We start from the raw sequence: 16,076 nt of genomic DNA, 5'->3' as shown, positions 1-16,076 counted from the left end.
ATTGTCATTATCATGAATAAAAATGTTTTAAAAAATAGTGCACGACTAGTTTAATGTGGAATTTCAATGTGAATATCAATCAGATTTTTTTTTTTTTTTTGCTTCATTCATTTAATGTATGTACATGCCAGTTGGATCGCGCAAAGGACGCAGACACCTTTTGATGATATGACACATTTTCAGGTGTCGGGAAGATGTGAGAATTGTGATGTGTTGTTAGCTGTAATGAAGATTCATCGCAGTGTGCAAGTGTTCTTTAACGAGGCTTGTACTAAAATATGCCATGTCAAAATCCAAAATTATTCATCAATTGACAGGGACAGTCTGCTTTCTTCTGCTTCCTTGATGCTTTCTTGTAAGGCAAGCACCTTTAGTGGATATTTGACTTTATGTGATTGATTGATTTACCAATGTAAAATTACCCTCTAATGTGGTCCTCAATTTAGTCCATCTAAAAAGTTGAGTACTATATTCCATTTAAACTGGACTGTAAATGTCTGCTGAGAACCTCAGTTAGATTTAAGCCACAATCTTGAAATAACAGAACCAGGACCATCACTGCTATACTGAATTTCAGTCTTAAATTGCTACATGTGAAAATATCAACCCCTCCCAAAAGAAAAAGTCAGTATTCTGTATTAGTTATTCTTAGTTTTATAGACTTTTTGTAAAAGTTTGACCAATAAAACTGTCACTTTAGTGCATTCAGGTTTTCTCTCAACCACTTATATTCAAAATATGTCATGTGATTTGTGTTCATCAAAGATCATATATTTGTAATTATGACTTCTGTGTGCAATGTTATGAAAATCAGTTAGGAGGTTTTCAATGTGATATTACTGTATTGCCATCAATATTTCAGGTAATCGCGATTGTCAGAGCATGCGGCGTTCTAAATTATTCATTTCTGTCGTGAATCTACGCTTATGTTGTATGTCGTTATCACACCGTCATTTCCATCAAGTCATTGTCGTGTGAAGCTCTGAGCAAATGGTGCAATTTCCAATTTGCTTTCGAGTTTTACTGCTCAAGTGTAAATTAAAGAAAAGAGCAGGTGCACCAGCCACTTGTTTGAGTTTTCTTTCCTTTTTTCATCACTTCACTGTTTTCATCTTTAACTCACACACGTGACTGTTAGCAATTCCAACATATGAACACTCACACAGCACTCAGTGCTAAGACACTAAGTCAAAATATATGTTGTATAACAACAGGATTCGTGAAAAAAGGATTTCAAATCGTTATTTGACTCTAGCATGTCACTGTGGCCTCCACTTATCAGGCTTTCTCTGGTATTGTAGTTTAACCTCCACTATGGCCTATTTTTGACAGCGGAGAGAGCGTGACTACTGCATGAATTCATGTGTCCAGGAATGTGCATGCGAGTGTGCTTGTCTGTGAATAAGAGCGGCAATAAGCTGAAAAATAGCAGGAAAGCAACACCAGTGACTAAAAGTGTTTGGCTGTGATGAGACTGCCAGCTGATTATTGCATTACTCTCTTGCACACACGCACACACGTTCAGTCAAGTGCCTGTGACCATAATTAGTGAGTAATCCAGTATAATTCTACAGCACAACCACAAATCACAGCCTTTAATATTAACACTAAACTACAATAACACCTCCCTCTCTCAAACATTGTAAGCAATAGCCCCTTTTGCCGTGCTTTTGCGTAACATTGGTGAATCCGTGTAGTGTGCGTTAGCACAGGCTCCCCGCAAACAGATGCGTGTTGATGCCAGTGCCAGCATCAGGGGTAGTGACAATGGTGGACTTGTGTTAAACTTCACACCTTGGTCCCGGCTTCCCACTATCACATTTCCACATGTGGCTTTCTCCCTCTGTTATGCCTGCAAGTGTGTGGGGTGACTCCAACACCACTTTCACCTTGAACACTTTTGATGGGCTGTGTAAAAGTGGCTACCCAAAGTGCTTGAATCCTCATGGAGTGTTTTGTTATGTATTTTTCATCCGTTTAATCATTCTTATTTGGTATGTAAGTGTGCAAATGACTGGATCAATTGGGAAAAAAATGGATTGATTGCATATGGTATATAAGAACACTCTGTTTTGTCAATTAGAAAGGAGGATCAGGACAAGGACAGGAGGGAAGCATGCAAGACGTAGTGAACCCAGCTGTACAACTGAAGCGTGGTGGGAGTGGCTATGTACATTCTAAACATGTTTATACAGTACAAGTCAGGGGATATCCAGGAAGTTTGCATTGTTGAGTTATTGGATCGTAGGGGCCTACGGCCACGCTCTCAGACAACGACTCCACCGTCCAATGCTACCCACCGCTGAAGAATCCAGTATCTTTGTTTAAAAAAAAAAAAAAAAAGCTATATTTTTATAATGCATTTAGAAAGCTTTCAAATTTGAGATGAGATGAAATTGACATTATTTACTTATCAGTGTAACCTTCCATCAGACATACACACACTCATACACAAGGTCACATGCATATACACACAGAGAGATGGAATCCAGGTTGACCTGAACATGTCAGACTATGTGTGGATAATTTGTAGATACATACAGCATGTGAATGTGGAGTGTGATAGGGACCTGAACCTTCATTAGACATGTGACATGAAGATACAATTTCTCGATTACATACACACATGCACTCACGGGTTAATGTCCTCATTAGCATTATCAGCACGGAATGAGCTCACCTCTACTGTTTCTCATTCAGAGGCCAGAGCACTACTCGTTGAGGTGATTGCATCTGGGCTTGCAAATCAAAAGACAATGGGCCTCTAATTTCTCAGACAGCTCTCATCCTTCTGTCTGTTTAATCTTCCCCTCTCACTTTGATTGGCTGAGTACACGAGCTGGGGATTTTGATTGGATAGTTTGCTGATGGCTGTGGTTAAAGTGGCTGCTCTCAGTTTTGGAAACATCTTTAGATTTTGTATGTGCAGGTCCACCAATGTAGCAAAAGTCACATCTCAGCATGCTTGAATCACTAGACATCGCTTACTATCACACTAAATTAGTCCTTAAGGTGTGTGTATGGATACTGATTTTTATCATATTAGCCCATTTTTAAAACGAGATCCCCTTTTGTGACAAGGGGCAAAAAAAATTACCCTAAATGTATAAGAGCTGTCAGCTCTTACAGTGTGTTGCGTGCAGTTTGTGGTATAGTCGAGGTGACCAACACATCACACCAAAAACAAAGATACGTCCTTTGACAAAAATGGATCTCCTCCCCCAAACCAAATTTTTGTTGTAGTACCAAGACTGATCTGCGAGACCCAGCATTGTGCTACAGGATATCCAAACTGCACTCAAATTCAAAAAGATTAGTAGTCAGTTAAATTGAAGAAGCTAAGATGATTGTTTGCTTAACTGCTCACTGCATGCAGTGGCAAACTCTCCTAGTCATTTGTATTGTTTTTAATGACTTGTGACACATGTTATACAAACAGTCAACACAACCAGCTGTTCCTCTGTTTTTCAGGTCAACTCCTAATTGGCTATTGTAATGTTTCATGTCACAGTTACTGATATTTCTTCCTTAAATATCATCATCACAATGTTCTGACAGTCTTGTGTAATGGTGTAAGTCGTCTCAGTCTAAAGAATAGACTGTGTATGTTTCACAGGCTTGATGCTTTCGCTGCGTTAACATTCAGTAATTGCATCGGACCAAAGCGGAACTGTGACAATGGACTGAAACTTTGTACTCTGCAAATATCAGAGTCGCTATACGAGTGTGTGAGATTTTCATCTTTTAGTTTGAAAAGGTGTGTGCACAGTATATGCATGTGAGTTCAAGACAAAAACAAAAGTCAGCTAACGTGGAATCATTAGACAGATTACTTATGCTCACTCAAGACACATTGATAAAAGGGAGGACTAAAGCTATCCCATTACATCACAGTGAAATAATTAGCGCAGCCTGCTATTTGAAACAACTTCTTGGACGGGAGCTTCTGTATCCAAAATAGCAAAATGTAACAAGATACTGTATCAGATAATAAAATCAGATGTGACGATATCCTCTAGAGATATAAGAATTAGAATATGTTAAATGGGGTTTTAAATGGCTGAGAGACATAATCTAGATCAGCCCAGATAGCATAATAGCTTCAAATTGGATAGGAGTTGACAGATATGTGATTTTAATTTCTAGATAAAGAATATTTTTTTAAACCATACCCCTTTTAAACAAGTCCAATTTATACTGTGTGTGTATATATACATAATTTCATGGACTGTAACAATTTACAACTCGCATGGATTACGTATACATTTATTAAATTACAAAGAGTGCGTAACCACACACTTTCTGAATAGTGACCATATCAGCCAACCAATGGTTAGTTTATATCATCTGATGAGTCTGTTTAGTTGAGATTTACAGAGGGATGCAGAAATTTCTGAATGTTTAAAAAGATGGATAAATAGAATTTAAAAAGAAGTTGTTTAATAAATACTGTATATTCCACTTTAAGATGAGATTGAAGTTTGATGGTTATCGTATTGTGCAAATCACAGTTTTTTTTCCAGTTGTTCATTTTATTTGCAACATTAGCAGCAAGAGAATAATAAGTGTTGTCCAAGCAAACAAAAAAAATTTGAATAGGTGTTATTTGTATCTTATTAATGCATGAATATACTGGTCTGAAACACTTGAGATCAAATTGGAGTGTATTTGGCCTGCAAACTAAAATGAGTTTGACACCCCTGGTTTCAACTATTAGTATACAGAGTTTAGTCAATTTTGGGTGACCCCTGCTATTCACAGAAATTCACTATCGGTTTGGACCCTATCCCTCAGAAGGATCGGGCATACAGTGATATAAAGTCTATGCATCCCTGTTCAAATGGTAAAATTTTGGAATGCTTAAAGTAAAAAAATCCAAACTCTTTCCACCAATCTAATGGGAAAAAAAGTAAAAATAAACACCTGGGATACAGTTCTCTTATAACTTTATAATTTATTTTTAACATACTGCGTGTGGGGTGGTATAGTGGAGCAACTGGTTAGAGCATTGGCCTCAAAGTTCTGAGGAACGGGGTTCGAATCGCAGTCCTGCCTCTGCAAAGTTTGCATGTTCTCCTCGTGCGTGCATCGGTTTTCTCCGGGCACTCCGGTTTCCTCCCACATCCCGAAAACATGCATCAATTGGAGACTCTAAATTGCCCTAAGGTGCGATTGTGAGTGTGACTATTCTTTGTCTCTATGTGCCCTACAATTGGCTGGCAACCAGTTCAGGGTGTATGTCATCTTGCCCAATGATCACTGGAATAGGCTCCAGCAGTCCCACAACCCTTGTGAGGATAAGCGGCTCAGAAAATGGATGGATGGATGGATGGATGGCTTCAGTGAATGTGTGTGTGTTCCTTCTAGTTTGTTCAGTGTCATGCATTTCATGACTTGCTCTTTTTCCCACCGTCTCTAGCATAATGATGCGTAAACCAGTTCCATTCCACATCTCATATTCTTGTCTCTCACACTCTCTGCTAGCTTTCATTCATGCTCCCTCCATCCCAGACAGGAAAAGCCTTGGAGAAAGCTTATTGATTTTCTTTTTTTTTTTTCCTTGTCCTGTTCTTTTTTCCCCAACCCATGTAAGATAGAACAAGGAGGTGACTATAAGATAGACAGATAGTGGGGAGGGGAGGAACAGGGATGCTGGTATATGCAGACAATTGTATAGAGAGAAAGAAAGAGAAAGTCGCATCTGGCGTATTAGTTCTGACGTGATGTGCTTGATAAAAGAGGTAATATGTACTCCTCCTCTCCTCATCACGTTGCTTTATCTCATTCATGGCGTGTTCTTTTTCTTCATTCTTGTCTTTCTCACCCCTCTTTTTCAATTTCTACCAAGAGTGGTTTTCTTCACTTTTCAAATGTGAAGGAGAGTGATAAATAAGAGCAAGATGTTTTTTTTTCCCAATTGTGAGGGGTATTTCATCCAAATGAACCTTTTCACCGATCCACAGACTGTGGTAGCATTGGCTCACTATACTGTATGCACAAGTCCCCAGACCCTTTTGAAAATCTGATATACGTAGAAGACAGGAGAGTCTTTTGTTAACGGTTCAAGCCTCATCCCTGAAGTCAAAGAAGTAGTACACAAGATAAAAGGTCAAAAAGCAATATATATATTTTTTTCTTTCTTTTCTGAAGGCCTGTCAATATAGTGCCATTCAAACACTATGCTGACACAAGAAGAGATTTTCTGGTTCAGTCTATCAAAATTAATAGCTGGAATAAAATAATGTTATACTTGCAACTCGGTTAAGAATTGCACAAAACGAACTCATGCCAACTAAAGACAAATTTACACCTGTATTCATGTAAAATATCCATCCAACTGTTATCTGAGCTGCTTATCCTCAGAAAGGATGTGGGTGTGCTGCAGCCTATCCCAGCTATCTTCAGGCAGGAGGCGGGGTACAATAGCCAAAAAGCCAATTGCAGGGCACATAGAAACAAACAGCAGTCACACCCACAATCACACCTCAATTTAAGGGTCCAATTTTGGGATGTGGGAGGAAACTGGAGTGCCCGGAGAAAACCCACGCTTGCACGAAAAGAACATGCAAACTCCACACAGGCGGGGTCAGGTTTTGAACCCTGGTCCCCAGAATTGTGAGGCAGACGCTGTAACCTGTCGCTCCACCGCATGTGAGCCGAATCATTTTGAATGTGTGGGAAATTCTCAGCCTAGTTGCAATTCACATTGCCAGGATGAATCCTATTTCGCTGTTTTTTTTTTTTTTTCTCTGCCAAAAAGACACGCCAATTTAAATCAGTATTGAATGAGTTGTCAGTGCTGTTATTTCCATGGGTTATCTTAGCCGCTGCTTCTTTGTTATATTTTTGTCAGATAAATTGTAAAACTAATGGTTAAAATATATATATGTATATGTATGTGGCATGGTGCATCAGCTGGTAAAACGTTAGCCTCACAGTTCTGAGGACTCGGGTTCAATCCCGGACCCACCTGTATGGAATTTGCGTTGGTGGGTTTCCTCCAGGCACTCCGGTTTCCTCCCACATCTCAAAAACATGCAACATTAATTGGACACTCTAAATTGCCCCTAGGTGTGATTGTGAGTGCGGCTGTTTGTATTCATGTGTCCTGCGACTGGCTAGAAACCAGTTCAGGCTCTACAACAGTCACACTCACAATCACACCTAGCAGGAATTTAGAGTCTCCAATGAATGAATGAATGTCTTTTGAAAAGTAAAACACACACTTTGAGTAAATCCTGAAGTACTCTCATGATCTGCGTACAGGTTTTGAGATGGCTTGCATGATTATGAAATTTGATGGCATTTTCTCCCAAGTATTTTCATTTTAAATCCATTCATAACGTGTACAGTAGAACATTGGTGGTTCCACCATATATAACAATTAGAACCACCTTCCAGTACAATGTAGTGACCTTCCACACTACTCTAAAGAGCAGTAAATACCATATGCTACATATCTCTTTTTGAGATCCTTGTATTACATCCTGTTAAAAAATGCTTTTGTGTTATATCGTGGGTAAGTGCAACAAAATTATGAGACAAAAGAGAGGAAATGGAAGCAGTTGATGTTTGATGACCAGAATGATTTACTAGCTAGTACTTAAAAAAATGTTCATTTTGGCTCCTTTGTCAATGTCAAACTCTTATATTGTTTCTCCAGAGTAAGATGCAGACTTTCATCACTAAGGCAATAAATTACCTCAACTGTTTTTGGCACTTTCTTTTACTTTGCTCTCTCTCCAATCTTTAAATCTCTCATTCCCCACTGACCACCATCATTCCTCCCTCTACCCTGAAGATGGATGTTCAGGTACTAATTAGCATCTGCTTTGGTATGCGCAAATGCTTTCCTGTCTGCCAATCAGTTAACATAAATGACAGTCCTTGTCCAATTGGATTAAGGCCGGTGAGACACAGTTTCTGTCGAGAGCTGTCTCTTCAAATGTGGTTTGGGCCCTGAAGATGGATGTAAATTGGACTGTGAGGACAAAAAGGATGGTGCAAACTACAGTTTTGCATATTTACCACAATTACAATGACAACATATTTACGAACCTTTTACCTGTCTATCTATCCGCCTACCACAGGGGATCGAGCGTTCTACCATCCCTCCCAACCCACTCCATCTTTGGAACTCATCTGCCATCTGAAACAGACTCACGAACTCTTTTCAAATCCAAATTCAAGACACATTTATTCTGGACAGACGTATTCACTTTCACATTTTCCATAACATTTGCCATTTTAATGTTAATTTTATCATACTGCTTCATGTCTTTTAGAATTATGTTTGTAAGGCGACCATGAATGGGTTGAAAGGTGCCTAAAAATATGATGAATAAAAAATGATGATGGTGATCATCATCATCATCAAGCAGTAGTTTTATTGCTTTTAACATTCACTGTGAGCCTTCCAAATTAAAATAGATATTATATACCTACCTGTCAGTGGGAGTGAATGAGTGCACATCTCCTCACCTAACTCAATTTCCGGTCTAACGTCTTCATTATCTCTCCTAGTGTTTTTCTTCTCTTAACACTAATTTTTGTATAGGGTAAGTCCTACATTTGGAATGAGTGTAGCAAAAAATCCACACAAAACCAACAAAAAAAAATCCAAAATGGCCAGAGTTCAGCCTTTGATGAACTGAGGTTTCGCATGTCCTACATGAGTTCAATTTGTTCTGCAGCACTGGGGAATTGTAATTATTAATCCAGAATTGTAATACATTGAGGCTGTTTCTGTTAAGATAATTTGTCTTCAGGTTAAAGTCTGTCTTTCTTTCGGCTTGTCCTGTTAGGGGTCCCCACAGCGTGTCTTCTCAGATGGACGCTCATATTTGTTTGGCACAGTTTTTACGCCGAATGTCCTTCCTGACGCAGCCCCTCTTGGGGAGTGTCTTGAGGTGAAGGTAACGTGCATTAAATCAAAATACTTTCAAATGATGCGAATTGTATAATTTGCTTCACTAAAATTGTAGAATCCTCTCTTAATATTAGCCACGAACATAGTTATGTTAAAACTTCAGTAATTGCCCATGGAATTGTTTGATTTCCCCATAAATTCAAAGGGTTTGTTCATTATTGACACAGAAATCCTTCAATTCATTTACTTCCACTAATTCACTCAAACGACCATTCAAACACAAAATAAATATCTGATGGCCAATAAAATTATTTTAAAAAATCGACCACGTGGGGCAGACAACACGTCTGAGAGGGACACGTAATGACTGGATCTGACTATAAGACAAATTTGCTCTTTCACACTTGCACTATGTCAGACTACTGGATTATAAAACTACATAAGTATATACAGCAAATTAACTGGTGATTTAAAGAGACTCAAGACTACATCTTGTGATCTTGTGAAAAAAAAAAATTGTAATTGGTGATCAGTTATCGTTTTTTTAAGTTCGCTTATTGGCCCCAGAATCCTAATCTTGTAAAGCCTAAAATTCACACCTATGGACAATTTTTTTTTTTTTTTGGGGGGGGGGTATGAAAACCACACAGACACAAGTGAGAACATGCAAAAGTCACAGAGAGAGGCCCATGCTGAGTTTAAATAATGGATTCTTTTGACTTTGAGGCAGATGTGCTAAACACGTTTCACAGCGCCATCTTACAAAAGATGAATTTATCGCTCCACTTAAAAATGGATTCACCATATTTGGAATGGATTGAATCTTGTAAAATTCTGCAATGAACAAGCTGCCCTAATACGTATTTTGTGAGAACCTTGTGGTTTTGCTAGCATTACTCTTGTCGCCCTTTTGTTTTTGTGTTTGCATCCCGCTGTTTCACGTCACTGCCTCATCGCCTAGCAGTGTGTCTAGGAGGTTTTTACTGCTCATTAGCACCAGTGTTGACGGGTGTCCAGTCTGAGGGCTGTTTACCTCTATCTGTTCATTTTTTTTAAATATTGTTTTTATTCTCCCTCTTTCCTGTTGTCCCTGTGGGGTTTCCCTTCAACGCCCATCCTCCCTCAGCGCTTTGCGGCGCTTTTTCTCTTGCAGTCTGACTCACTCTCTCTACCGGGACTTTTTAATTAATGGTGGGTTATGATGCTTATCAGCAAATCTTACTGATTTCTATTACGTGCCCTGACAGAACTGTGCATTTGGAAGGGATGGATCTCTCACACACACATACGCGCACACGCACACACCCGCACACATTTTGGGAACAAACAAGCCAAGCCATGTGTGTCCACATCACAAGCCTTAATCAAATTTTGCCACATGTACACACACATAAACAAACTGCCCTGATGCTATCTGCCCATGTGATGTAGTGTTGTTTGAGGGTCTCTCCTCCTAAATGCCCTGGGAATGCACCCCGTCTTCCTCTAGCTTGGTCTTCCTATCGCTCCTCAACCTCCCTCCATCAGCCATGCTTTCCAGCTGAATGAACACTTATCATTTGGCAGATAAAGACCCGTCCAGGCAAGAGCTCACTTTATCTTCAAGAGCCATGTTTACTCCTCGTGAGTGCTCTGCTTTCCAACGCTTCACACACGGCATGCTCATGATCCAGCCGAGACCACAGCATGGAGGCCAAGGCCATTTCCAGCTCCTCGGGCTGGTCAATTTCTCTGTATTTACCCCATTTTCATGTCCAGGCAACTGAGGTAGGAGGCAAAATAAACCAGGATATCTAGATGGGGATTATAGCATGAGTTATTTTGGCACACAAGAGCCAGCATGAAGGCAGTAACAGCAAAATCAATCCTCATAGAGCAAAATCGATGCAGGTTGCAAAATTTCAACAAAGCCTCTTGTGTGATCACACTGGGAGTCTGGAGATACTTACAGGGCGGATATTAAAGAAAATATCATGGGTGATTGTGTAGACATACCCACCCACACTTTCTCACGCGCATAATTTTCTTATTCAGGGGACCATTACTGAGGAATTATCAGCAGGGGATGCAGCTATGAGGGAGCCCATTTCCTGGGTGTTATTTTACTTTATTTAGTCTTGCCAGTGTGCTCAAAGGGGTGGAAATTGATGATAGACAATAGATGCTATAGCTTAGTAAGTTCTATTGCTTGAATTACATAACGTATTACAGTGGAGCACTTGAGTATATCTCTGTAAAAACTTAATCTATTTTGTATAAACATTTTTCAAAATAATACATAGTTTAAAGTCATAAAAAAAAAAATTCAAAGTTTAAACTGCTGCCACTCAATACATCAGCGTACCTGAAATACAATCAGCGCATCTATGTGTTTGCCTCGTGTAAATCTTGTCAACAATGTTTTTTTGCTTATTCACAATAATGGAGAACCCCAACAATGTGGGTTCTAAAAATCAGGGGGGGAAACAGGAAGAATATGTTGTCAACATATACATTGTTACTTATCAAAGTTACCCTGGAATATGTTGTACTCCTAAGTTGGTGTTGACTTTTAATAATGTTTGAAAGTAAGATTTTTTTTTTTCATGCCACGTTCCATCAAAATATACTGCACAATATAATTGTTAAATATTAAGAATATATTGTAAAAGCAATGCCAACTCCTATTGATCAGTGGATACAGTGGCTTCTTATTGTATCCTTCAGTGACATTGATGGGGCTTTTCTAAGCATGCCAGCAGCTTGGTCATTCAGTTTGGATTGGATTCTTACATCAAAGAATTCTATTTTTCAATTATTTGATTTATTGGCTTCAGCTGTCATTATTTTTATTCCTAAAACAGCCACTTTTAAATATTTTTACAAAGTCAGTTGATGAGTCATCTGGTCAAATAGAGTAAAAATAGTTTTCCCCCATCTGCATTCTTCAAATAGTGTCGGTGATGTTATTCATTTCTTTTGCTCTCACTTCTCTGTAATAGGTGAACATAACGTCTTGCCAAATTGAAATTTTTGTGTTCAGTTTGTATCATTTCTGTCCCGCTTATGTTTCTAAGCCTGTCAAACTGGGTTCTGTAAACAATGTCTCTCCATCTGTACGCTGTCATTTGATCCATTTTGACTGTATTTATCAGTGCAGATTCTGTAGCTCTGAGTGTGATAGAGATTTTGGGGTTTATTTGTCTTCCCTCAGGTAATATCAGCAAGGCGCTTGTTACATCTCCCAAGGAATCAAAATGTCTCCATCTGTCCTGCCTATGCAGGGAGTTTGGCTGGAGAGATCCCGAGCTGCCAGAGGTGATCCAGATGCTGCAACATCAGTTCCCATCTGTGCAGTCCAATGCTGCGGCATACCTTCAACACCTCTGCTTTGGGGACAACAAGATCAAAGCTGAGGTTGGTGTCTGCCTTGTCTATAAAACAGATCATAACAAATGACATGATTAAGTGTCTCCAAATAGTTTTGCTGTATTTCCGCACATTACATTTTAAATAATGGGACACAAACAAAGATGTTATAGGATTATAAACTATTACCTCACGCCTTCAAGCTTCTCCTTTCTATCAATTTGTCTTATCTTACTATTGCTATTAGATTCATTCAATTCACTAGTGCACTCATTTCTCAAATTAAATTTTAGATGGAGTTTAACAAGGCAAGCAGTTCTCTAACATATAATAGAGTTCTGTTTTGGTAGATTGCACATCTGTGATAGGCGGTAAAATGACGCACAAGGTTCGCTGCACTTGTTTCTCCAATTTGGAAGATCGGTCTGCGCCAAGCTGGGCCTTCCCTTGCAGCAGAGTGTCTAAGTGTCCTTGAAGATGACCCTGGCACAGTGACAATCTTGTAGCAGAAAGTCGATCTAAACTAAGCTTTTCATGTCATAGTCTTGGCGGACGTTAGGCTGGTGGTCCAATGTGATTATGGCGAATTTGATCAGGGCACAGGGAGAAAGATACTGTGCTCCTCAGACAAATTTGAGTCACCAATGGTTATCACCAGCTCATTTTGTATTTAATGTGGGTACCGACTCACATTGTCTGCAGCCATGCACTCCTATGCACAGAGAATGGTGCCACATCACTGATGAGACTCTCATTTGTGCCACGTTTAAAGGTAATGAGAGGAGCCACTTCGATTGGCCACGACTGAAATCGACTGCAAACACTCCATAGTGGCCCATCCCGCATACTTTCATATCCGCAGCACTGTTTTTGTCCGTCCAAAGAACCATCTGAAAATTCTACATTATTTACAGCCACAGGTTCAAATCTGTATGGAAGTATTCCTCCATCTTCCTGATCAACCAATATTGTTTTTTCTTCTAGATGAGGATAAAACCGAGAAATCGGCGCTGGCCATATTTGTGTCCCAACGTAAGCGAGCTTTTGTTGGCGCACGTAATACGTCACATCCGCACACGTAGGTCATGTGACTCGCCAAAATGGCGCCGCCCATGAAAATTCGTAATTGCCTATAAAAATCTTCTCAAAACAACATTAAATGATATCAGAATAACCTCAAATTTTCAAGGTACAGTACATATGACATGACCTATCGGATACATTGGAAAATCCAAGCGACTGGACTTCCCCTTTAAGTCATTCACCAAAATAAACCTTATAATGTTGCTGTTCACACTCACAGCCAATAATGATCAGTACACCTCCACAAACGTTTGACATCCAGTTTGGGAACTCTGTTGAAATTTTGTATTACTGGATTCACATTTGGGGATATAAATTAATTGCAGAAGACATTAGAAATGTGAATTACAATTGAAATAATAAGTAATAATAATAAATAAAATTGTAATTCTATTCATTGTAACAATTGAAAAGCAATACAATATACATATATTCTGAAAATAATGAAAAATAAAAATTGAACAATTGTCATACGACAGTAACCACTCCCACATAAATGAACTATAGCATACATTTACCTGGTATCAATCAGCTAATGCTGACAATTCAACTTAAAATGGACCTGTAATTCTCATAAGTGACTTATCTATCCACACACACAAGCACACCACCCATCATTCCACTCTATTCTTGGGGACCTGAAAAAAAAAGTGTTTAATGTCTTTTATAATGGATGCAATTAACGTTTCTAAGTTGAAGGCATCCAATGGTGAGGAAAATGGAAACCGCTACTTGCAAGTAGGAGTTTCTTTCAGGGCTTTAAGTGTTTTATATAAGGTCTAAAGTGCAGCGGCAACGCTTCAGCCTTTATCATTACTCTGCCTTCTCACATATGATTGTTTACAGTCACATAATGATACCCAGATAAAGGCAAGTACCATGTAAATGAGAATACAGATGTAGCTAAATGAAAACTTTATTTTAGGTAATTTGTAAGATTGTGTTCTAATAACTCTTACAAGGTTGTGATCTTTTGTTTGGGAATTATTAAAAGTTATTAAACATAAGTAATGTCAACCTTTAAATGTTATCAGTTGTATTCCTGTTATCATTTAAGATTCAGTACATTCACATGCAGGGATGAGAATTTTCCATGGATTCGCAGAACTCCGAGTTTTTTCAGCTGAAAATGTCATTGTTGTGAAACGTGTTGATTCGTTCAGAAAATTTGGGGGCGGGGGGTGGGGTACAGCTTGACGCAGGGCGAGGCTATGATCAAGACTGGCCGCCAGCATCTATCAGCAACGCTCGTCCTGAAATTTGTCACAGCTGTGATAGTGGAAAACGGCATTGCTACCTGTTTGCATTAAATTTGGTGTTTATAATAACGACAGCATTCTGATTTCCGGCAGCATTTTGGCGGTATTTCATTGGTATTTTCACTCTGATGTTAACATTTCTTAGAGAAGCATTCTGTTTACTAAGGCATAGATATAACTTATAGACATACGTACACATATGTTATTGAGCGGTCTGCACATTTTCCAGTATGGCGAAAGTCTTCGAGCGGAAATATGAAGATCGTGCCAGTGAAATTGCTAAAAACCACGGGGTAAAAAAAAAAAAAAAATGTTTCAGATGGGCATGGCTTGAAAAAAGTGTAACCATGGAGATAGGAACAAAAATGGTATCAACGTGTCTAACTGAACACATACAAAAAGTGAACGTTCCAGGCAAAGTGCTGTGCACTTATCCAGGAGCATATTCAAACCAGGAAATACAAAGGTAAGTTGGACGTAAATTTCTCAAATATTATATAATTGACAACTGTTAATAAAATTAGGCCTATATGTAGCACTGGCCCTGTAGGTCACACATTTTATCGCTCACTTTTATATTTCATGATCTCTCTTGCTCATATATATATATATATATATATATATATATATATATATATAATTACTTGTGTACTTATTTCTGAAGTATAACTTGTAAGTGCAGTAGCCTATTTGATAAAAATTTCACTCAGTCCACATTTTTATGTCAGAGATTTGGCAAAATTATTTTGGTTGTTTGGACTCATATTTTAAGTTTTCAAAATCTTATGATTGCCCTGTATTTACACTGTTAGAAATAACCTGAGGTCACCATTTAACAGTGTGTATTATAAAAAAAAAAAAAAATTCATGCCTAAAGGGGGGCGGACCCCCCGCCCAAGTCATACATTTTCAGTGTTTTTCGAAATTGGTCACTCTCTTCCCTGTACATGTGAAGTCAGTTCATTTGAAATATGATTTACTCTGTCAGTTCAAAATTGTATTACAGTACTTCTGTCATTTTTGAGTGTCTTGAAGAATACTAGCCATCTTTTTTTTTTGTTATAATTATTGGCAGGAACGATAAAGAAGTTAAAAATGCACTTCTATTACTAAAAAAAAAAAAAAAAAAAAAAAAAAAAAAACCTTCAACTTTAAATTCCCCCGCTGCCAGCTGCACTGTCCTGTGTTTCATTAATTCAAAATAGTACTGTTAGAGACCAACTGCATTATTATTAATAGTTTAACCTGACTGGGTTCCCTTTATTTGATGCTGAATCTCTGAGAAAAATGGGAATTTCTATGACATATCTCTTTATTTTCCTTTTTGTGGGCCGTGTGTGGCGTGCTTTATATGTCTTCATTATTTAAGACCAATTGTCAAGCGGACAAATTGACCAAGAGAATAGGCACTGACCACACCAATAGGTACATCTTCACAGTAAAGGATAACTCATTCACATCTGACATCAGCATCTCAACAAAATAGGATTGGAATGGCTCAATTGAAGTTGGGCTTT

The 16,076-nt window shown here is 38.6% G+C and overlaps 1 protein-coding gene across 4 annotated transcripts in view; it reads left to right on the top strand.

Annotated features, from left to right (window-relative positions):
* Positions 1-16,076, top strand: part of ctnnd2a (catenin (cadherin-associated protein), delta 2a) — a 272,667-nt gene that overhangs the window by 174,786 nt on the left and 81,805 nt on the right. For all 4 annotated transcript variants that reach the window (XR_009792632.1, XM_061804648.1, XM_061804649.1 and 1 more), the window contains exon 14: positions 12,133-12,265. Coding sequence is in view for 3 of the 4 variants with exons in the window: in XM_061804648.1 (XP_061660632.1) it covers positions 12,133-12,265 (133 nt within the window). In the remaining variant the exon portion in view is untranslated. The remainder of the gene's footprint in view (positions 1-12,132; positions 12,266-16,076) is intronic.

The sequence above is a fragment of the Syngnathoides biaculeatus genome, chromosome 19 (assembly GCF_019802595.1).
Source record: "Syngnathoides biaculeatus isolate LvHL_M chromosome 19, ASM1980259v1, whole genome shotgun sequence".
Classification (NCBI taxonomy): Eukaryota; Metazoa; Chordata; class Actinopteri; order Syngnathiformes; family Syngnathidae; genus Syngnathoides; species Syngnathoides biaculeatus.
This window is presented reverse-complemented; position numbering and strand designations above follow the sequence as displayed.